Source organism: Salmo trutta, chromosome 15, assembly GCF_901001165.1.
Source record: "Salmo trutta chromosome 15, fSalTru1.1, whole genome shotgun sequence".
NCBI lineage: Eukaryota > Metazoa > Chordata > Actinopteri > Salmoniformes > Salmonidae > Salmo > Salmo trutta.
Window position 1 is genome coordinate 17,216,912 of NC_042971.1, and position 22,634 is coordinate 17,239,545.

The 22,634-nt window shown below is 42.4% G+C and overlaps 2 protein-coding genes across 7 annotated transcripts; one reads left to right on the plus strand and one right to left on the minus strand.

Annotated features, from left to right (window-relative positions):
* Positions 1-1,265: 1,265 nt before the first annotated feature.
* ccdc83 (coiled-coil domain containing 83) lies at positions 1,266-10,930 on the minus strand. 3 transcript variants are annotated; one of them, XM_029690589.1, is made up of 10 exons: positions 10,386-10,930; positions 9,656-9,740; positions 9,199-9,367; positions 8,876-9,043; positions 8,516-8,607; positions 8,380-8,448; positions 7,672-7,793; positions 7,233-7,357; positions 3,160-3,347; positions 1,266-1,550 (listed from the first exon to the last, which is right to left on the minus strand). In XM_029690589.1, exons 1-10 carry the CDS (start codon positions 10,445-10,447, stop codon positions 1,368-1,370), a joined length of 1,263 nt encoding a protein of 420 aa, XP_029546449.1. In that variant the 5' UTR covers positions 10,448-10,930; the 3' UTR covers positions 1,266-1,367. The 3 variants fall into 3 exon arrangements, with proteins under 3 accessions (XP_029546449.1, XP_029546448.1, XP_029546447.1); XM_029690588.1 differs by having other exon boundaries at positions 1,266-1,553; positions 9,199-9,383; XM_029690587.1 differs by having other exon boundaries at positions 1,266-1,553; positions 10,386-10,927.
* A 4,877-nt stretch (positions 10,931-15,807) lies between these two features.
* On the plus strand, positions 15,808-22,402 carry LOC115148574 (CREB/ATF bZIP transcription factor). Of its 4 annotated transcripts, none has more exons than XM_029690590.1 (4): positions 15,808-16,181; positions 20,297-21,161; positions 21,363-21,438; positions 21,941-22,402. In XM_029690590.1, exons 2-4 carry the CDS (start codon positions 20,362-20,364, stop codon positions 22,022-22,024), a joined length of 960 nt encoding a protein of 319 aa, XP_029546450.1. In that variant the 5' UTR covers positions 15,808-16,181; positions 20,297-20,361; the 3' UTR covers positions 22,025-22,402. The 4 variants fall into 4 exon arrangements, 3 of the variants coding, with proteins under 3 accessions (XP_029546450.1, XP_029546451.1, XP_029546452.1); XM_029690591.1 differs by having other exon boundaries at positions 15,808-16,025; XR_003866692.1 differs by having other exon boundaries at positions 15,812-16,181; positions 20,297-21,438.
* Positions 22,403-22,634: the final 232 nt, after the last annotated feature.

A 22,634-nucleotide genomic window follows, 5' to 3' on the forward strand; every position in this document is an offset into this window, starting at 1 on the left:
TAACAGAACTCATATGGCAGGCCAAAACCTGAGAAGATTCCATACAGGAAGTGCCCTGTCTGACAATTTGTTCTCCTTCTGTGGCATCTCTATCGAAAATACAGCATCTCTGCTGTAACGTGACATTTTCTAAGGCTTCCATTGGCTCTCAGAAGGCTCCAGAAAGTGGAATGACGTCTCTGGGCGAAAAACAGCAGGAGTTTTTGCGAATGGTCAGGCAGGAAACAATGACACTGGAGATGCGCGTCCACGAGACGACTCAATTTTTTTCTTTCAGCCTTTGAATGAATACAACGTCGCCCGGTTGGAATATTATCGCTTTTTTACGAGAAAAATAGCATAAAAATTGATTTTAAACAGCGTTTGACATGCTTCGAAGTACGGTAATGGAATATTGACATTTTTTGTCACGAAATGCGCTCGCGTGTCACCCTTCGGATAGTGACTTGAACGCACAAACAAAACGGAGGTATTTGAATATAACTATGATTATTTGGAACCAAAACAACATTTGTTGTTGAAGTAGAAGTCCTGAAAGTGCATTCTGACGAGGAAACAGCAAAGGTAATCCAATTTTTCTTATAGTAAATCTGAGTTTGGTGAGGGCCAAACTTGGTGGGTGTCAAATTAGCTAGCCGTGATGGCCGGGCTATGTACTCAGAATATTGCAAAATGTGCTTTCGCCGAAAAGCTATTTTAAAATCTGACACCGCGATTGCATAAAGGAGTTCTGTATCTATAATTCTTCAAATAATTTGTTTTTTGTCAACGTTTATCGTAAGTAATTTAGTAAACTCACCGGAAGTTTGCGGTGGGTATGCTAGTTCTGAACATCACATGCTAATGTAAAAAGCTGGTTTTTGATATAAATATGAACTTGATTGAACAAAACATGCATGTATTGTATAACATAATGTCCTAGGAGTGACATCTGATGAAGATCATCAAAGGTTAGTGCTGCATTTAGCTGTGGTTTTGATTGTGACATATGCTTGCTTTGAAAATGGCTGTGTGATTATTTTTGGCAGGGTACTCTCCTGACATAATCTAATGTTTTGGTTTCGCTGTAAAGCCTTTTTTGAAATCGGACAATGTGGTTAGATTAACGAGAGTATCGTCTTTAAAATGGTGTAAAATAGTCATATATGTTTTGAGAAATTGAAGTTTTAGCATTTTTTTAGGTATTTGTATTTCGCGCCACGCTCTACCATTGGATATTGGTGAGGCGTTCCGCTAACTTAAGAAAACATTCTTAGACCCTTGCGTTTGTAGTATCATTGCAGGTTTAATGGTAATACATGTCTCTGATCCCAACATGAGGCCAATGCTAGATTTACAAAAGTGTGTGTATTAGTGCTTGGGCCTGGCTACTTGAACCTCTTGTGGATGATGCGGGAGGTGAGGGGCCAGTCTTCGGGAGCCTGGATCATCCCTGGAGCTGAGGAGGAGCCTTCGGAGCCGGGGGTCTCGGATGGCACAGGGTGCAGGGGAAGGGCCTGGCCCACCACAGTCAGCAGCTTCATCTCCAGAGGGCCCAGGTGCATGTCTCCCTGCTGGCCAGCACAGAGAGGGAAGGGAGTAGTCTCATATAAGCGATGCATCCTGTTTGGCCCAAGATTTCCCATCGCAACAAGGAGCGAGATTGTTACTCTCAGATCCCTATGTTGTCTCGATTGCATCCACTGCCAAGAAATGGCAGAGAGAGGCAATCCCTAAGTCTCTCTCTTTCGCTCCCTTTCTTCACTCAAGCCTCTGTCCCTGGGGCATTTTTTTTTTTAGGAGGATTCAATAAAGCGCTCAATGTCTGATTCAATACCTTCTGAATCTAAAATGAATGGCATGTGTCAAAAGGATAGCGAAGTTCGACGTCACATTCATGACTTTGTTTAGCACCTTACTAAAATCATGTTCTCTTCAACACTGGTAAAATGAAATTCCCAGGTGGGCACATGGTTTGGATACAGATTAGTGCTGTGATTTAGCAGCATGCATAAGGAACACCCAAGCCACACTGCTGTAATATTTATAATGAACAAAAATATAAATGCAACATGAACACTTTACTGAGTTACAGTTCATATGAGGAAATTAGTCAATTGAAATAAATACATTAGGCCCTAATCTATGGATTTCACATGACTGGGAATACAGATATGCATCCATTGGTTAAAAATTGGCCTCAGGATCTCACCATGGTATTTTTGTGATTTCAAATTGCCATCGATAAAATGCAATTGTTTGTTTTCTGAAGCTTATGCCTGCCCATACCATAACCTCACCGCCATCATGGGGCACTCTGTTGGACGTACGGCCAAATTCTCTAAAATGACATTTGAGGGGGCTTATGGTAGAGAAATTAACATTCAATTCCCTGGCAACAGCTCTGGTGGACATTCCTACGGTCAGCATGTCAATTACACGCTTCCTCAACTTGTGTTGTGTTGCATTGTGTTGAGTGACACAACTGCACATTTTAAAGTAGCCTTTTACTGTCCCAAGAACAAGGTCCACCTGTAATTATCATGCTGTTTAGTCAGCTTTTTGATATGCCACAACTGTCAGGTGGATGGATTATCTTGGCAAAGGAGAAATGCTCACTAACAGGAATGTAAACATTTGAGAGAAAAGGTTTTTGTGCGTATGGAACATTTCTGGGTTCTTTTTATTTCAGCTCATAAAACATGGGACCAACACTTTACTTGTTGCTTTTATAGTTTTGTTGAGTGTAGCTACGAGCTCTAGCTTGTGCTGTCGCTCAGCTGAGGCTGACCTATATGTCTATCGACAGATGACGATGGAGGCTGCCAGTACAGCTTTATATTTCTACTGAACTTTGGCAACTAAGAAAAACAAAAATGGGTTGGACCATGTTTTTGATTTCTCTTCGACCTGAGCCACCCTCAAATGGAAGAACTATTGGCCAAAGCAAGGTGAATGCCACAGAGACAACTGTTGTAAACAGAGCTTATGCCCTTGGTCGAGGGAAGCTGAGTTGAATTGTGTTAAGATACCTCTTTAATGTCGGCACAGATGGAAGAAAGGTGAGTAGAGGAAACCACATTTGATTATTGAGATATGCCAATAGAGTTGAAATAAAACTGAATCTCTATACGTCTAACGGATATGTTGATTCCGAGAATAGCCTGAGATGGCTCTTACCTGCAGGTAGGTCTGGCTGCCGTACAGAAGCACACTGAGGTCCTGAAGGGGGTCCTCTGTTGGTCTGTAGGCTGCCTCGCTGCATCTGCCGCTTGTTTCATCCCTCTCCAACTCTTTGGCCTGCTTTTGAGCCCGCCATGCTTCCGTTGCTGGGTGGAGGGGAGGTACGGGGCTGCTGCTTACCCCTTCTGGTGGGAATCATGTAAATCATTAGACATTGGGAGGGGGGAGGGGTTAAAATGACTACAGTGATTTACTGAAAGATAAAAGCCAGTACAGTATCCAATATGGAGGAAATTTGGATAGGGTTAGGGGTGAAAGTAATTAGCTCAGTAAATGAAAGTGCCACATTCCAAGAGAGGAACTTGCAGGTAGCCATTGTTAGTTTAAGTTTTTATCTTGAGTTGAGCTGAGAGGACATGCCGTCTTAGACGGAAATGAGTGTTGCCATGTTGCCAAATAGTCTTGGGAAGGGAGCTGTGACTCAGTGGCTTCCTGTGCCCGGGCGGGCCTCCCATTAGAGTTAAACGATACTGATCACAGCACCCTTCCCAGTGGCACGCTGGTGCCCACTTAGTGGAAGATTGTTTTACTAACCAATCATCAAAGGAAAGTCGTCGTCCCCGAAAACATTTAATTGTAGATTAAAAATGATCAGGTATGTCTATTTCTACTTGCTTCCCATTTCATGTGAAATTGTGCATTTTTCTATTATTTTATTTCTCCTTTTTTTCTCTATTGTTGCAACGGTCCCATAAGTAAGCATTTGTTAGTCTACACTTGTTGCTTACAAAGCATGTGACAAATAAATTATTTTGTCAGACGATTGTGATAATTTACATTTGTAAGTGGCAATAACAGATGATTAGCCTCTCTAGGGTATGTGGGACGAAATCGTCCCACCTACTCAACAGCCAGTGGAATCCCGTGGCGCAATATTCAAATACCTTTTAGAAATGCTATTACTTCAATTTCTCAAACATATGACTATTTTACACCATTTTAAAGACAAGACTCTCGTTAATCTAACCACACGGTCCGATTTCAAAAAGGCTTTACAAAGAAAGCAAAACATTAGATTATGTCAGCAGAGTACCCAGCCAGAAATAATCACACCCATTTTTCAAGCTAGCATATAATGTCACATAAACCCAAACCACGGCTAAATGCAGCACTAACCTTTGATCTTCATCAGATGACACTCCTAGGACATTATGTTATACAATACATGCATGTTTTGTTCAATCAAGTTCATATTTATATCAAAAACCAGCTTTTTACATTAGCATGTGACGTTCAGAACTAGCATACCCACCGCAAACTTCCGGTGAAATTACTAAATTACTCACGATAAACGTTCACAAAAAACATAATTATTTGAAGAATTATAGATACAGAACTCCTTTATGCAATCGCTATGTCCGATTTTAAAATAGCTTTTCGGCAAAAGTACATTTTGCAATATTCTGAGTAGATAGCTCGCCATCACGGGCTAGCTATTTTGACACCCACCAAGTTTGGCACTCACCAAACTCAGATTTACTACAAGAATAATTGGATCACCTTTGCTGTTCTTCGTCAGAATGCACTCCCAGGACTTCTACTTCAATAACAAATGTTGGTTTGGTTCAAAATAATCCATAGTTATGTTCAAATATCCTCTGTTTGTTCGTGTGTTCAAGACACTATCCGAAGGGTGACGCGCCTGGCGCGTATCGTGACAAAAAAATTCTAAATATTCCATTACCGTACTTCGAAGCATGTCAAACGCTGTTTAAAATCAATTTTTATGCGATTTTTCTCGTAAAAAAAGCGATAATATTCCGACCGGGAAACCCTGTTTTCGTTCAAAGACTAAAAATCTAAAATGGACTCTTCACGTGCACGTGCGCCCCCGTCTCATTGTTCTCAGATCGACCACTATCCAAATGCGCTACTGTTTTTCAGCCATGGGCTGCAAAGTCATCATTCAACGTTCTGCCGCCTTCTGAGAGCCTATGGGAGCCGTAGGAAGTGTCACGTTACAACAGAGATCCTCAGTTTTCAATAAAGAGAGTGACCATTTCTTGGCCTTCTACAGAGGGCACTTCCTGTACAGAATCTTCTCAGGTTTTTGCCTGCCATATGAGTTATGTTATACTCAGACACCATTCAAACAGTTTTAGAAACCTTAGGGTGTTTTCTATCCAAATCAAACAATTATATGCATATTCTAGTTTCTGGGCAGTAGTAATAACCAGATTAAATCGGGTATGTTTTTTTTATCCGGCCGTGCAAATACTGCCCCCTACCCTAGAGAGGTTAGGAAACGTGAGTATTTCAGAAAGGCTAACATATTTAGATTTGTGATATGCTTGTCAATACAGTCTAAGGCAGCAACAGTTGCACAAACTCCAAAAGTGACAAGGAGTCACTACTCTGTCCCTCTTGTGGTCTTCCCTGCTTCTAGTCAAGGAGCTGCACTACTGGCAACACTGGACAAATGTCATCACTTGTCAGCAAAAAAAAATATCAAAAGTTTCAATTTGAAAGACATCCTAGACCTAGGATCTACACTGCAGGACCGAGAACTATCTCTGCTGTGCCATCCCAGCTTTGGTTCGCTTGCTAAACAGTTGACGATAGCTGTGTTTGTATATTATGGTGTTTTGATAATTTGTATTTAATAATGTCATTAAGTTGTACTTTCAATTCAGCTTGTTGCTGACATTTGTACAAGGATTTGTCAAATAAAAAATACAATTGATCGTCATCATAACCTGATGCAATCTCTATTGCACTCCACACTGCCCTTTCCCACCTGGACAAAATGAACACCTATGTGAGAATGCTATTCATTGACTACAGCTCAGCATTCAACACCATAGTGCCCTCAAAGCTCATCAATAAGCTAAGGACCCTGGGACTAAACACCTCTCTGCAACTGGATCCTGGACTTCCTGACGGGCCGCCCCCAGGTGGTAAGGGTAGTTGACTCGCGCTCAAGATTCTCCTCCTCCATCATCCGCCACGCTGATCCTCAACACGGGCCCCTCAGGGGTGTGTGCTCAGTCCCCTCCTGTACTCCCTGTTCACTCATGACTGCACGGCCAGGCACAACTCCAACACCATTAAGTTTGTCGACGACAGAACAGTGGTAGGCCTGATCAACGATGAGAGCCTATAGGGAGGTCAGAGACATGGCCGTGTGGTGCCAGGACAACAACCTCTCCCTCCACGTCATCAAGACAAAGGGGATGATTGTGGACTACAGAGAAAAGAGGACCGAGCACGCCCCAATTCTCATCGACAGGGCTGCAGTGGAGCAGGTTGAGAGCTTCAAGTTCCTTGGTGTCCACATCACCAACAAACTAACATGGTCCAAGCACACCAAGACAGTCGTGAAGAGGGCACGACAAAACCTATTTCCCCTCAGGAGACTGATAAGATTTGGCATGGGTCCTCATATCCTCAATGTTCTACAGCTGCACCATCGAGAGCATCCTGACGGGTTGCATCACTGCCTGGTATGGCAACTTCATCGGCCTCCGACCGCAAGGCACTACAGAGGGTAGTGCGAAAGACCCTTAACATCACTGGGGCCAAGCTTCCTGCCATCCAGGACCTCTATACCAGGCGGTGTCAGAGGAAGGCCCTAAAAATTGTCAGACTCCAGCCACCTTAGTCATAGACTGTTCTCTCTGCTACTGCACGGCAAGCAGTACCGGAGTGCCAAGTCTAGGTCCAAGAGGCTTCTAAACAGCTTCTACCTCCAAGCCATAAGACTCCTGAACAACTAATCAAATGGCTACCCAGACTATTTGCTTCCCCCCCCCCCTTTACACCGCTGCTACTCTTGGTTATCATCTGTGCATAGTCACTTTAATAACTCTACATGTACATATGACCTCAACAAACCGGTGCCCCCGCACATTGACTCTGTACCGGTACCCCCCTGTATATAGTCTCGCTATTGTTATTTTACTGCAGCTCTTTAATTACTTGTTACTTTTATGTTATTCTTATCCGTATTTTTTTAAACTGCTTTGCTGGTTAGGGCCTCGTAAGTAAGCATTTCCCTGTAAGGTCTACACCTGTTGTATTCGGCGCATGTGACGACAACTTTTTCTCTGATTTGAGAGCGTTACTCTTCATAACGGTCTCCTGTACTGTGGAGTCAGAGGGTCCCAGTCCTGCCGCCTGAGTCAGGAAGACGTTTCTATGGACAGGAGAGCAGAGAGATGAGTGAGACCACAGATGGAAAGCAAGGAGAGAGACGTTTTACCACAGGTGAGTGGATTAATAGCATTGCATATAATTGATGGCCGGGTCCCAGATCTGTTTGTGCTGTCTTGCCTAAAAATGGCATGACGACGACCATAGGAGTTGGCTACACAACACAAACTGATCTGGGACCAGGCTGTCCAGTTTCATTCAGTAACATATGACATGTCATATCACACAGTGAAATAAGGGCAAATGGCCATCTACAGTATATGAATGTGGGTGAAGAGTTATGTTGAGGTGAGGGACCTAGAGATTTGCAGATCCTCCAGGCGACGCTCAAACAGTTGACTCATGTGCTCAAGATTCTCCTCCTCCAGTTGTTGGACGGCCAATGCTGTAATGGATACCTCTCTTGTGTAAATAGCAAGCTGTGGGGTATTCCAGAAAGCAGGATTATTAAATTAGCCAACTAAATTTGATAAACAGCCACACAAACTTGATTTTCTGGTTGAATAAGAAAACGTGTATATTGGTTGTTTTAAATCTTGTCAATTTTAAATCTATATTTCTCAAACATTAAATGATTTTGGACAGTTAGCTGGCTAACTTATACTCATGAATCCATCTTTCTAGTACAGACCCCTGGAGCAAGGGGATGTGCTTTCTGATCATGTCTGGTAATACTTTATTCAACAACCAAAGAACATCCAGCTGACTTGACAACTGTGGAAAGCATTGGAGTCATCATGGGCCAGCATCCCTATGGAACGCTTTCGACACCTTGTGGGGTGGGGGGACTAAAGTTTGTGTTCTTAATGTTTTGTGGACTGTGTATACTGTAACAATAGGGTCACACAAACAAAACCCCAATTGGTACCATGTTATTATGGTATGTAATGATGGGTCTTACTGTGCTTTCTTTTAGAACAAATCATGATGACTACCAGATTATGAACTGTAAAATAAAGCAAACCTAATGTGTTGTTGAAAATATAAACCACACAAACGCCATACCTCTCTCTTCAGCCACTCATTCTCTTTGATCTCCTGTCGGCTGTGCTTGTCAAGGTGTTTGATGGCCCTCTGAGGAAAAAGTGTATCATCATCAAAACTAAAGAAATCTGTTCTGCTGATGTGCCTTATGTCTTACCTCTGTAGCCAGCTGTTTTTTTTCATCGATGAGATGCACTGTCTTCTTGTCAATTTCATTGAAAGTTACATCAAGAGAGCGCTGAATATTGTCTGTAGAAGTAAGAGACATGGTCAAGGAAAAGCTGTGAGGACATCTGTCTCTCTCGGTCTTGTAAATTAATTGACTTTTGTTTTTGTAAATATTATTTCTTTGATTTAAATAATTGAGATTTAATCTCACTTTGCAAGAAAAGTTTATTCCTAAAACCAGTTACTGGTTTGTATAGGGTTACAGGGGTCCGAATAAGAGTTGACTTCCCAGAAAATATAGGCCTAGTTATCCATCCCTTATAGGAGCCAAGCCTGTGACTGCATGTACCTGCCATCTCCTGAAACCCCTTCTGCATCTGAGCCAGCTCAGCCTCCAGGTGCTGGATCTGCTGCTGGTGCTCTTGGCTTCCGGTCATCTTATACTCCTGCCTGATGTGCCTCTCGGCCTGCAAGACGAGCACTTCCTCCTCCAGGCGGCTGACTTCAGTGCGCAGCTCTCTCACGCACAGGGACAAACTATTTGTATTCATGTTACATTAATATTGCACATTCATAATATTCCAGGTGGGGAGTACCGGTGGATGGTAAAAACAGTTATTGACAGGTAGCTTTATGATGATGATATATTGTATTGGAGAGCCTAGAGACTACCTGCCAGTTCTTTCTCCTGGCTGCGGACTAGTTCCAAGTTCTGCTGCAGAGCTTGTTCCACCTGCTCTTTGTTGACCACCTCTCTCTGCTCCAGCTTACTCTCCTGTTCTTTAGCCTGCTTCCGCAAGACCTTTATGTGCCCCAACTGCTCCTCTTTCAACTGCTCCCTCTGTGAGCACAAAAAACTTAATCATTTTATAGTGCAGATTCTCTCACTCAATGAGTCTGTAGGTAGTCTAGTCAATGACCTTAGGGCAAAAACCCAAATGTGCACCTAGCACTCCACAGCTGCTTTCAAATAACCAACACATCATCAAGCTTGTATTATTTGAATCCACTGTGTAGTGCTGGGGGGGGGGACTTTGTCCTAAACTAATAAAACTGTTGCAAAATAAAACTTTTGTGGAATGAAAATGAATACAGACCCTGCGAATTCACAATTGCTTAATGTTCTCACCAATTCTGTGTGTCTTTGCTTCTTTGTCTCGAGTTGACTGACCTCCTCCTGGCACTCTTGTATTTCCTTTCTCTTAACTTCGAGCCTAAATACAACACACAAGTAAGTCATAGTCTGGGAATGTGTGGTTTGAGTCAATGTCAAAAAGCTGGCACGTTCAATTTCTGTTGCTCAAACCGTTAAGGTCTATCAAGCTAGAGAGGCTTAATGTCTCTGTTTATTTCAAAGGTTATGTATCTAGCTATGAAAAATTAAAGGAGAGCCGCACACTTGGGGCTCAGACGCAATAACCTAATAACCAACGTTTCGACAGACAAGCTGTCTTCATCCGGGTATAACGAAACGTTGGTTATTACGTTATTGCGTCTCAGCTCCTAGAGTGTGCGGCACTCCTTTCATTTGTCAAGTGTTCTACTCCGATAGCCAGCACCTCGCCTAAATAGGTGTGCGTTTCTTTTGCCTCTAGATTATTATGTATCTAGCTATAACATACCTCGTGACTTTCTGCGTCATTCTATATAGCTAGCTAGTTGAATGGATGGATCATAAAAAAAGTAGGCTTTACATTTACGGCTTTTCAATTCGGATCGCAGCTAGCGTGGTAAACTGACAAGCAAATCTAGCTAGCTAACGTTAGTTCACTGACTTTAGAGAGTGATATTTGCAATAAACCAGCGTTGCAAAATTGGTTTAGTTTATTAGCTAATAAGGTTAATAAAACAGTGCTTACTGAAAATTGATAAAGGCCTCCGCCAACGTAGTCTTGTCTTCATCGGATGACTTCTTACCCATGTTGGCTAGCTAAAACTTCACAAAACAGCTGATTGTTTGACACCTTACTGTCTGCTGAGAGAGATGTCTGCGTTCCCCTATTTCCATGGAAACCACACATTCTAGATCGACTCAACATTGCCCCCCAGCTTCAAGAAAGTGAACTGTGGGCCTATTCGGACCGCTCCTGCATGTTGGTCGTCACTAGGTACCACAGCTACAAAGTCAAACTCATTCTATTTCTACAATTTATCTTCTTAAATGTGATTTTAAACTTAAACCATAACCGTAATCACACTGCTAACCCTAACCTTAAATTTTGACCAAAAAGCAAATGTTTGTTTTCGTGACTTTTTACGATATGCCAATTTGACATTGTGAAATCCCCAGGGGTTTACTGCATGCCATCCAAACTTTTTTGGCCCATGACACCATTTTGATATCTGAAAATTCTCGCACCCCAACCATGTGAAAAAAATGATGTAATTAATAGTCCATGTTTACTTTTTTATTTAGGGCTATGCAATGGCAACCCGTCATTCAGGGCAGAGGGGGCAGTGCCCCACCTGTTTTGAGCCCCACATTTTTAGCCCCCCCCCCAAAAAAAATATATATATATACTGCTCAAAAAAATGAAGGGAACACTTAAACAACACATCCTAGATCTGAATGAAGGAAATAATCTTATTAAATACTTTTTTCTTTAAATAGTTGAATGTGCTGACAACAAAATCACACAAAAATAATCAATGGAAATCCAATTTATCAACCCATGGAGGTCTGGATTTGGAGTCACACTCAAAATTAAAGTGGAAAACCACACTACAGGCTGATCCAACTTTCATGTAATGTCCTTAAAACAAGTCAAAATGAGGCTCAGTAGTGTGTGTGGCCTCCACGTGCCTGTATGACTTCCCTACAACGCCTGGGCATGCTCCTGATGAGGTGGCGGATGGTCTCCTGAGGGATCTCCTCCCAGACCTGGACTAAAGCATCCGCCAACTCCTGGACAGTCTGTGGTGCAACGTGGCGTTGGTGGATGGAGCGAGACATGATGTCCCAGATGTGCTCAATTGGATTCAGGTCTGGGGAACGGGTGGGCCAGTCCATAGCATCAATGCCTTCCTCTTGCAGGAACTGCTGACACACTCCAGCCACATGAGGTCTAGCATTGTCTTGCATTAGGAGGAACCCAGGGCCAACCGCACCAGCATATGGTCTCACAAGGGGTCTGAGGATCTCATCTCGGTACCTAATGGCAGTCGGGCTACCTCTGGCGAGCACATGGAGGGCTGTGCGGCCCCCCAAATAAATGCCACCCCACACCATGACTGACCCACCGCCAAACCGGTCATGCTGGAGGATGTTGCAGGCAGCAGAACATTCTCCACGGCGTCTCCAGACTCTGTCACGTCTGTCACGTGCTCAGTGTGAACCTGCTTTCATCTGTGAAGAGCACAGGGCGCCAGTGGCGAATTTGCCAATCTTGGTGTTCTCTGGCAAATGCCAAACGTCCTGCACGGTGTTGGGCTGTAAGCACAACCCCCACCTGTGGACGTCGGGCCCTCATACCACCCTCATGGAGTCTGTTTCTGACCGTTTGAGCAGACACATGCACATTTGTGGCCTGCTGGAGGTCATTTTGCAGGGCTCTGGCAGTGCTTCTCCTGCTCCTCCTTGCACAAAGGCGAAGGTAGCGGTCCTGCTGCTGGGTTGTTGCCCTCCTACGGCCTCCTCCACGTCTCCTGATGTACTGGCCTGTCTCCTGGTAGCGCCTCCATGCTCTGGACACTACGCTGACAGGCACCGTAAACCTTCTTGCCACAGCTCGCATTGATGTGCCATCCTGGATGAGCTGCACTACCTGAGCCACTTGTGTGGGTTGTAGACTCCGTCTCATGCTACCACTAGAGTGAAAGCACCGCCAGCATTCAAAAGTGACCAAAACATCAGCCAGGAAGCATAGGAACTGAGAAGTGGTCTGTGGTCCCCACCTGCAGAACCACTCCTTTATTGGGGGTGTCTTGCTAATTGCCTATAATTTCCACCTGTTGTCTATTCCATTTGCACAACAGCATGTGAAATTTATTGTCAATCAGTGTTGCTTTCTAAGTGGACAGTTTGATTTCACAGAAGTGTGATTGACTTGGAGTTACATTGTGTTGTTTAAGTGTTCCCTTTATTTTTTTGAGCAGTGTATATATATATATATGTAGTTTATAAAAAATTGTGTGGGGATTGCCTGTTTTGCATGTTATTTTGGCATTAATACATGTCACATATCAGTTTGCAAACAATGTAACAAAAAAAATATATATGTAAAAATTTGAAGTCAAAGGTTTACATACACCTTAACCAAATACATTTAAACTCAGTTTTTCACAATTCCTGACATTTAATTCATCTTAGGTCAGTTAGGATCACCCCCTTACTTTAAGAATGTGAAATGTCAGAATAATAGTTGAGAGAATGATTTCAGCTTTTATTTCTTTCATCACATTCCCAGTGGGTCAGAAGTTTACACACACTCAATTAGTATTTGGTAGCATTGCTTTTAAATTGTTTAACTTGGGTCAAACGTTTTGGGAAGCCTTCCACAAGCTTCCCACATTAAGTTGGGTGAATTGTGGCCCATTCCTCCTGACAGAGCTGGTGTAACTGAGTCAGGTTTGTAGGCCTCCTTGCTCGCACACGCTTTTTCAGTTCTGCCCACAAATTTTCTATAGGATTAAGGTCAGGGCTTTGTGATGGCCACTCCAATACCTTGACTTTATTGTCCTTAAGCCATTTTGCCACAACTTTGGAAGTATGCTTGGGGTCATTGTCCATTTAGAAGACCCATTTGCGACCAAGCTTTAACTTCCTGACAGATGTCTTGACATGTTGCTTCAATATGTCCACATAATTTTCCATCCTCATGATGCCATCTATTTTGTGAAGTGCACCAGTCCCTCCTGCAGAAAAGCACCCCTACAACATGATGCTGACACCCCCGTGCTTCACGGTTGGGATGGTGTTCTTCGGCTTGCAAGCCTCCCCCTTTTCCTCCAAACATAACAATGGTAATTATGGCCAAACAGTTCTATTCTTGTTTCATCAGACCAGAGGACATTTCTCCAAAAAGTATGATATTTTTCCCCATGTGCAGTTGCAAACCATAGTCTGTTTTTTTTAATGGCTGTTTTCGAGCAGTGGCTTCTTCCTTGCTGAGCGGCCTTTCAGGTTATGTCGATATAGGACTCATTTTACTGTGGATATAGATAATTTTGGACCTGTTTCCTCCAGCATCTTCACAAGGTCCTTTGCTGTTGTTCTGGATTGATTTGCACTTTTCGCACCAAAGTACGTTAATCTCTAGGAGACAGAACGCGTCTCCTTCCTGAGCGGTATGATGGCTGCGTGGTCCCATGGTGTTTATACTTTATACTGAGGTCTTTTCTGATTTCTTTTGATTTTCCCATGATGTCAAGCAAAGAGGCACTGCATTTGAAGGTAGGCCTTGAAATACATCCACAGGTACACCTCCAATTCACTCAAATGATGTCAATCAGAAGCTTCTAAAGCCATGACATCATTTTCTGGAATTTTCCAAGCTGAATTTTCCAAGGCACAGTCAACCTAGTGTATGTAAACTGGAATTGTGATACAGTGAATTATAAGTGAAATAATCTGTCTGTAAACAATTGTTGGAAAAATTACTTGTGTCATGCACAATGTAGATGTCCTAACCGACTTGTAAACAAACTATAGTCTTGGCAAGAAATTTGTGGAGTGGTTGAAAAACGAGTTTTAATGACTCAAACCTGTGTATGTAAACTTCCGACTTCAACTGTATGTGAGAATGCTATTCATTGACTACAGCTCAGCATTCAACACCATAGTTCCCTTAAAGCTCATCACTAAGCTAAGGACCCTGGGACTAAACACCTCCCTCTGCAACTGGATCCTGGACTTCCTGACGGGCCGCCCCAGTTGGTAAGGGTTGGCAACAACACATCTGTCACGCTGATCCTCAACACTGGGTGGCTCAGGGGTGCGTGCTTAGTCCCCTCCTGTACTCCCTGTTCACCCACGACTGAGTTGCCAAGCACGACTCCAACACCACCATTACATTTGCTGATGACACAACAGTGGTAGGTCTGATAACTGATAACGATGAGACAGCCTATAGGGAGGAGGTCAGAGACCAGGCAGTGTGGTGCCAGGACAACAACCTCTCCCTCAACATGAGCAAGAGAAAGGAGTGATCGTGGACTACAGGAAAAGGAGTGCCGAACAAGCCCCCATTAACATTGACAGGGCTGAAGTGGAGCGGGTCAAGAGTTTAAAGCTCCTTGGTGTCCACATCACCAACAAACTATCATAGTTCAAACACACCAAGACAGTTGTGAAGAGGCCACGACTTGTGGGTCCCCTGATCCTCAAAAAGTTCTACAGCTGCACCATCGAGAGCATCCTGACCAGTTGCATCACCACCTGGTATGGCAACTGCTCGGCATCTGACCGCAAGGCGCTACAGGGTAGTGCGTACGGCCCAGTACATCCCTGGGGCCAAACTTCCTGACATCCAGAACCTATATACGAGGCGGTGTCAGAGGAAGGCCCAAAAATTATCTAAGACTCCAGTCACCCAAGTCATAGACTGTTCTCCCTGCAACTCCATGGCAAGCGATACCGGAGCGCCAAGTCTTGGACCAAAACGCTCCTTAACAGCTTCTACCCCCAAGCCATAAGACTGCTGAACAATTATTAAAATGGCCACCCGGACTATTTACATTTACACCCCCCACCTCCCCTTCGTTTTTACACTGCTGCTACTCTCTGTTTATCTATGCATAGTCACTTTACAAATTACTTTAACTAACCTGTACCACCACACATTGACTCTGTACCGGTACCCCCTTTATCTAGCCTCATTATTGTTATGCAATTTTCTTGTTACTTTTTTATACATGTTTTTGTTAATATTTTTTCTATTTCTCGAGTTGCATTGTTGCTTAAGGGCTTGTAAGTAAGAATTTTACGGTAAGGTCTACACCTGTTGTATTCAGCGCATGTGACAAATAACATTTGATTTGACCTTGTTCCCAGTTGTCGTGAAAGCACCATTATCACCATGGTTACCACAGCCACAAAGTCACAAACTCCGCCTATTTCTACATCTTATTAAATTCCGATTTTTAACCTAACCTTAACCACACTGCTAAACTTAAATGAATATTACAACAAATGACGATATAGACATTTTGACTTTGTGGCTGTGGTAACCTCATATAGAACAATAAGCCTAGTTTTTGGGTTAGTTATAAAAATCATCCCTGAGCAGAGAACAATGCGACCAGCGCAGAGTTTCTAATGGTGCGTTTAACACAACTGGGAAAAATACGAGGTCACATGACGTCAGTGATCTTCAGGTCGGAGGTCTAGAAAGAGGCCCAAGTTCCCGAGTTGGAATTCTGAGTTGGATGACAGTTCAAAACGATTTTCCCCAGTCGGAGCTCGGTTTTTTTTCGAGTTCCGCACACCTCCGAGTTGTTTTGGATGCGTCATAAATACTAACTGTATGGCGCCTCAACGTTAACGTTCTGAATTTCCGCCGGTGAGTCGCCATCTTTTGTACGTTTCGAAGTTCTCTCAGTTTGTGTGGTCAATAAGTTTACCGACTTTCAAACAAAATTTTATATTTTCCTACAAGAACCTGAAGAATACTGCAAACAAATAGATGCAATCTGATCCACTTAAAGCTTGACGGACGGTAAGTTTGTGGTTACAGTACTTAAATGCCGTGTCAGACATTGTTTGTGCGCAATGCCAATGGCCGTCTAAAGTAACGCTAACCTGTTACCACCCAAGTAAAGGTTGGTCAGATTCTGTGCTAGGTATGCTTTACACTACTCAGCTTCAAGTGTAGCTAGCTACCTAACGCTAGTAAGGCTAATGTCTTTAGCCCTAGTTAGTTAGCTTGTCAATTTACATTTGTTGGAACATCCTAGCAATCCATGCAAGTACTCACGTTACTAAGTAGTTGGTGTTTTCGCCAACGTTATTTTTATTTAAAGTTAGCTAGCTATGTTAATGCGGTAACCCACCACAGCCATAAACCCAGCCCATTTCTGCGATGTATCATCTTCAAATCGGATTTTAAACCACACTGCTATAGTAAGCTTAAATTAAGACCAAAAAGCAAATAGTTGAATGATATACTATATCCATTGACTGTGATGGTAACTAGTGACAACCCTTTACTTGGGGATACTTCCTCAATTCCAGACTTGAAAGAGAACAAACATTGTTCTAAACTTCCATGACTAAGTTAGTTGCATGGGGTTCGTTTGAATTACGAACATGCACCATTATTAAATGAAATACATGTGTTGCTCCGTGACGCACTTAATCAAATGTGTACGGTGCCATCTTGTCCATTTCAAATATTTACATTGACAGGCCGCACACATTGTTGGTTTACTTCATGGCCCAAAACATTTTATATAATTTAGTAACGGAGCATTTTCTAACTTCAATCGAACCCCATGCAACTAAACATGGACGTTTAGGGGTGTTATCTGTTTTCCGAGTCGGGAATTGAGGAAGTATCGCCAAGTAAAAATTGGTCAAATTCTTAGTTGTGTATTGCTAAGGCAAAAACCCAGAACGTGCACCCAGGGGGGGTCCCCAGGACCGAATTTGTGATGCTCAACCTACTGTGGATGCGTTCCAAACACTTAAAAGACACACTGTATTCCCTCAAATTAAGTGGACACTTCTGATGACGTCTGACGAGTATACACTTGCAGGGTGAGGGAGGAAGGAATGACTTTTTAAATGGACCGCCCTTGCCCGGAAATGCGTTAATCCCGCGATGATTGTGTTTTCAGCCACCGGTACCTTGCGCATGCTTTATATGCGCTACAGTCAATTATGATTGCATGTTTACTTACATTTTCTATATAATTTAATATTTGCCTACTGTATAACAACTAGCAAATTAATTAGCTAACTAACTTTAGCATGCCTAGCTGTAACTTCTGAAGGAAAATGTTTTATTTCTACAATTTCCAAAAGCTAACCAAACAGTTACTTTTACTAGACGTTTTTGAGCTGTCATGTGCATTAGTAGCACAATTTCTAATTTATTTACATTCGTTTTTACTTACACTTGTATGTTGACTTCTCCATATTGCCGTTGAGGTTTTAAGTTTTGTCTGACTTTTCTTAGCGGATGTACAATCATCGCAAATTGAATTATGGGGTGTTTCAGGCCCTGAAGTGAACATAATTGTACACTCGCAATCTCGATCAAAAACAAGGGCTGAGGGGCTTACGTTGTGAACTTCCCTTGTTTGGACCGACATCCAAGATGGTGACTGGTATTCCCCCTTGGGCATAAGGCCAGGGTAAGTGGACGAGGGTGTATATTTTATGAGTTTGAAACGCAGCCTGTGTATGGCAGTATGGAATCATTCCCAAATTTCTGTGTAGCTACTGGCTAGCTATATTCTCAGACAATATTTTGGTGCCTAGATGTAGCCTGCTTTGAACAGCTGCACAAGAAATGTTCATTTAAAACAGCCTTTCATTTTTTTCGACAAAGACCCTCACAGCTACAGTGGTGGAAAAAGTACCCAATTGTTATAAACTCATTAAAAAAATAAACTTGCTCTCACTGTCAACTGCGTTTATTTTCAGCAAACCTTAAATAAAATGTTTTTTTTTTTTGTTGTATGAACAGAACAATATTCAACAACAGACACAACCTGACCAAGTTCCAAAGACATGTGACTAACAGAAGTTGAACAATGTGTCCCTGAACAAAGGGATGGTCAAACGTAACAGTCAGTATCTGGTGGCCACCAGCTGCATTAAGTACTGCAGTGCATCTCCTCTTCATGGACTTACCAGATTTGCCAGTTCTTTCTGTGAGATGTTACTCCACTCTTCCACCAAGGCACCTGCAAGTTCCTGGAAATTTCTGGGCGGGAATGGCCCTAGCCCTCACCCTCCGATCCAACAGGTCCCAGACGTGCTCAATGGGATTGAGATCCGGGCTCTTCGCTGGCCATGGCAGAACACTGACATTCCTGTCTTCCAGGAAATCACGCACAGAATGAGCAGTATGGCTGGTGGCATTGTCATGCTTGAGGGTCATGTCAGGATGAGCCTGCAGGAAGGGTACCACATGAGGCAGGAGGATTTCTTCCCTGTAACGCACAGCGTTGAGATTGCCTGCAATGACAACAAGCTCAGTCCAATGATGCTGTGACACACTGCCCCAGACCATGACGAACCCTCCACCTCCAAATCGATCCTGCTCCAGAGTACAGGCCTCGGTGTAACGCTCATTCCTTTGACGATTATCGCGAATCCGACCATTTCCCCTGGTGAGACAAAACTGCGACTCGTCAGTGAAGAGCACTTTTTGCCAGTCATGAATGGTCCAGCGACGGTGGGTTTGTGTCCATAGGCGACGTTGTTGCCGGTGATGTCTGGTGAGGACCTGCCTTACAACAGGCCTACAAGCCCTCATTCCAACCTCTCTCAGCCTATTGCGGACAGTCTGAGCACTGATGGAGGAATTGTGCGTTCCTGGTGTAACTCGGGCAGTTGTTGCCATCCTGTACCTGTCCCACAGGTGTGATGTTTGGATGTACCGATCCTGTGCAAGTGTTGTTACACGTGGTCTGCCACTGCGAGGACGATCAGCTGTCCGTCCTGTCTCCCTGTAGCGCTGTCTTAGGCGTCTCACAGTATTTATTGCCCTGGCGATATCGGCAGTCCTCATGCCTCCCAAGGCATGCTCACGCAGATGAGCAGGGACCCTGGGCATCTTTCTTTTGGTGTTTTTCCAGAGTCCGTAGAAAGGCCTCTTTAGTGTCCTAAGTTTTCATAACTGTGACCTTAATTGCCTACCGTCTGTAAGCTGTTAGTGTCTTAACGACCGTTCCACAGGTGCATGTTCATTAATTGTTTATGGTTTATTGAACAAGCATGGGAAACAGTGTTTAAACCCTTTACAATGAATATCTGTGAAGTTATTTGGATTTTTACGAATTCTTTGAAAGACAGGGTCCTGAAAAAGGGACGTTTCTTTTTTTGCTGAGTTTACTTGAGTAAAAGTTAAGATATCTTTTTAATAGGAAGTTATTCAAGTAAAAGTTAGTCACTCAGTAAAATATTACTTGAGTAAAACTATTGGTTTCTAAATATCAAAAGTAAATGTAATTGCTAAAATATACTTTAGTAGTAAGTTTTAAGTGTGTGAATTAGCAGGACAGGAAAATGGTCTAAGCATTCAAAATGTAACACGTACTTTTGGGTGTCAGGGAAAAGGAGTAAAAAGTACATTATTTTCTTTAGGAATGTAGTAAAGTAAAAGTTGTCCATTTTTTTTATTTAAGTACAGATACCCCCCCCCCAAATTTTTTTTTTGTTAAGTAGTACTTTTTAAGTGTTTTTACACTACTGCACAGATTTGACGAGGATGTCGCCAACAACTTATTCACTAGGTATGGTAATTTTAGCTAGCAAAATTAGCTTATATTTATCAGCAGCATGTTTTTTAGAACCTAACTAGTTAGCGAAAGCAAGCCTTGCCACAAACAGACATAGCAATAAAGAACACATTACTAACATTTTTGGATCACAAGAACCTGATTTTATATTTGGTAAAGGAAACGTGCATGGCCTCAAGACAGAAGGCCCTTCCAAATGGGAATTGAGATAATGGAGGGAATCTGAAGAATAGGTGTAACTTACTCACTGAATGCTCAAATATTTATTTCATTGCTAATCTGTTGAAACCCAACAGATTCTTTAAATCGACCTAATTAAAAACAATGTTACTTATCAATGTCCTTTTGTGTATCCTCACAGAAAATCTATGCAGAGTCCTGATTGGAGTGGAAATAAATTGGTGGTGCCCATCGTCAAAAGCTAAAATGATCACCAGACGAAGAGGTCATTCAGACAACACTGATATGGAGGTGCACACCTCAAATTGTCCTTTTGAAATTGAAGTCCCTGACTTTGTTGAAACTATACATTTTCAAACGAGTCCCTACGAAGACATGAGCTCAGAGAATGGGGATAGTACAGTCGGATTAGAGCTTGATGGTTTATTTGGAATCGACAAGTTAAACTGGACATTTAAGAAGGACGCAGTCTCCCCTCTTTTTGACATTGGATTGACCGAATTAGGTGTGGGTGACACAACAGATCAAGATTTTGGAATCGGCGCGTCCAGGACGCCATCGCCAGAAGGAATGTCTGCTGGTCAGAAAAGGAAGTGGAGAGAGAACCCGTCTGGGCGCATGATCAACAAGAACGCCATCGCTGCAAGAATGAATCGTCTGAAAAAGAAGGAATACGTCAACGGGCTGGAGAATAAAGTCGGGTCTCTGTCGTCAGAAAACCACATACTTAAACAGGAGAATGTCCAATTGAATAAGAGGGTGGAAGAGTTGGAAGATGAGTCGAGGTACCTGAGAGCTGTGTTGGCCAACGAGAGTATGTTAGCCCAGCTGTTGTCAAGGCTGAGCGGTGTGAACGGCATGAAATTATCTTCCTCACTTTTCCAGGAGTCCAACAAGAACGAAGACCATGATTATGCCTTGCCTAGGACACTTGTGAAGATGGAGACGGAGACTTCTGGTGGCGTCTGTCTGCACGTGGACAAGAACCACGTCTCAGTGGAGTTCTGCACGAAGTGTGCAGAGAGTGCAAGCGCATCACTCAAAATGTAGGGTCAAGTACTTTTATCTATTTTCAGATGTTGAGACTGAACCTGCTTTAACTTCAGAGTAAAAAAAAATATTAGGGGAATTTATGAACACTTATAACTGTTTTGAGATCATTGCTTAAGAAATGTTGAATGAGCATGTGTGAAGTCTTATGAAACCAATGATATAAGAACGCGTTACTCGTTAAACCTTGTTGCCAGTTTTCTTCTAGGTGATGATTGTTCAACCATGCTGGATGAATGGGTTACAGAACGTACCTGTCTGCTTGGCTCCATGGTAAGGATCTCTTAACAAGAAAAGCTGATGATTTGATACCTTCTCAGATGTTTTTCAAGGTTATTTCAAGTTTTAAAATAACTTTAGGTATACACTGGAACTTATGTTTCTCTGCTGGTTTGAGTTGAGTAATTACTTCAATTTGTTCAATTTATATTCAACTTTTCTTTTATTAAGCTCTGTGCATTAAGAATTTAACCTGTAAATATACAAATCTAACTGATTTCACGGCCAAATATAAAGAAATGGGGGGCTTTTTGAATTTAGCAGTCAAGTTTTATTGGAATTGAAAAAAAAAAAAATGGAGTACGGTGATGTTTCACAAAGACTTATCTTAGAAGATTATTAGTTCATATTGGCTCTCGAACCAGAATTGGGGGGGGGGGGGGAACAAATATAGTTGGTTACCACGGTTTGGTTAGAAATGGTCTCTTTGTGAAACATTACTATTCTGCTGAAGGATGTTTTTATTTAGCGCCCCTATTTTTCTTTATTGCTAAAGTGGATTCTGCTGTCGGAAGCTGAAGATGCGGAACCTGCTGCTGCCAACTTGGCCTGTTTTTTTTATTTTTTAAAGGTAGTATAACAAATAGTGTAAGTGACTACATTTTACCAGTATCCCACCACACCTTTGAAAAAAAAGTTGTGAATTTAGAATATTGTGGATGACAAGTCTTCCACTACCTATTGCATTGACAATATCAGAGGTCGTTTTATAGTTTCTTCACAACTTGACTTGTGTTGACACTTTTGAATGTAACCCAGTTGTAAAAGTATATTTTATTATTGATGTGGTGATCCTGATAGAAATGGACTTCACCAATGTTGTATAAACTGAGTCAGTATGTCTTGAAGAATTATGAATAATACAAGATTTTGTACCAAATACTCTAAATGAGAGAATAATGTTTAAGGAAGATTGGTTTTGATAAAGTAATTGACAATAAATCTCATTTTGATTATACATGCTTCAGTTATGTATTTTTGTCTTGAATGTTGCTGTATGTCATTGATATTAACCTTTTATTTTCTCTTTTCAAACAGCAAGCTTTTTCTGCAGACAGTGCTATCAATTCCTCAACAAAATGGGGGGGGAAAAATTGGTAATGGTTCCCAAACACGTGAGGCTTCATTTGAGTGGAGAGCTCAAAACATATTGTATGTGCATACACCTACAGTGAGGGGGAAAAAGTGTT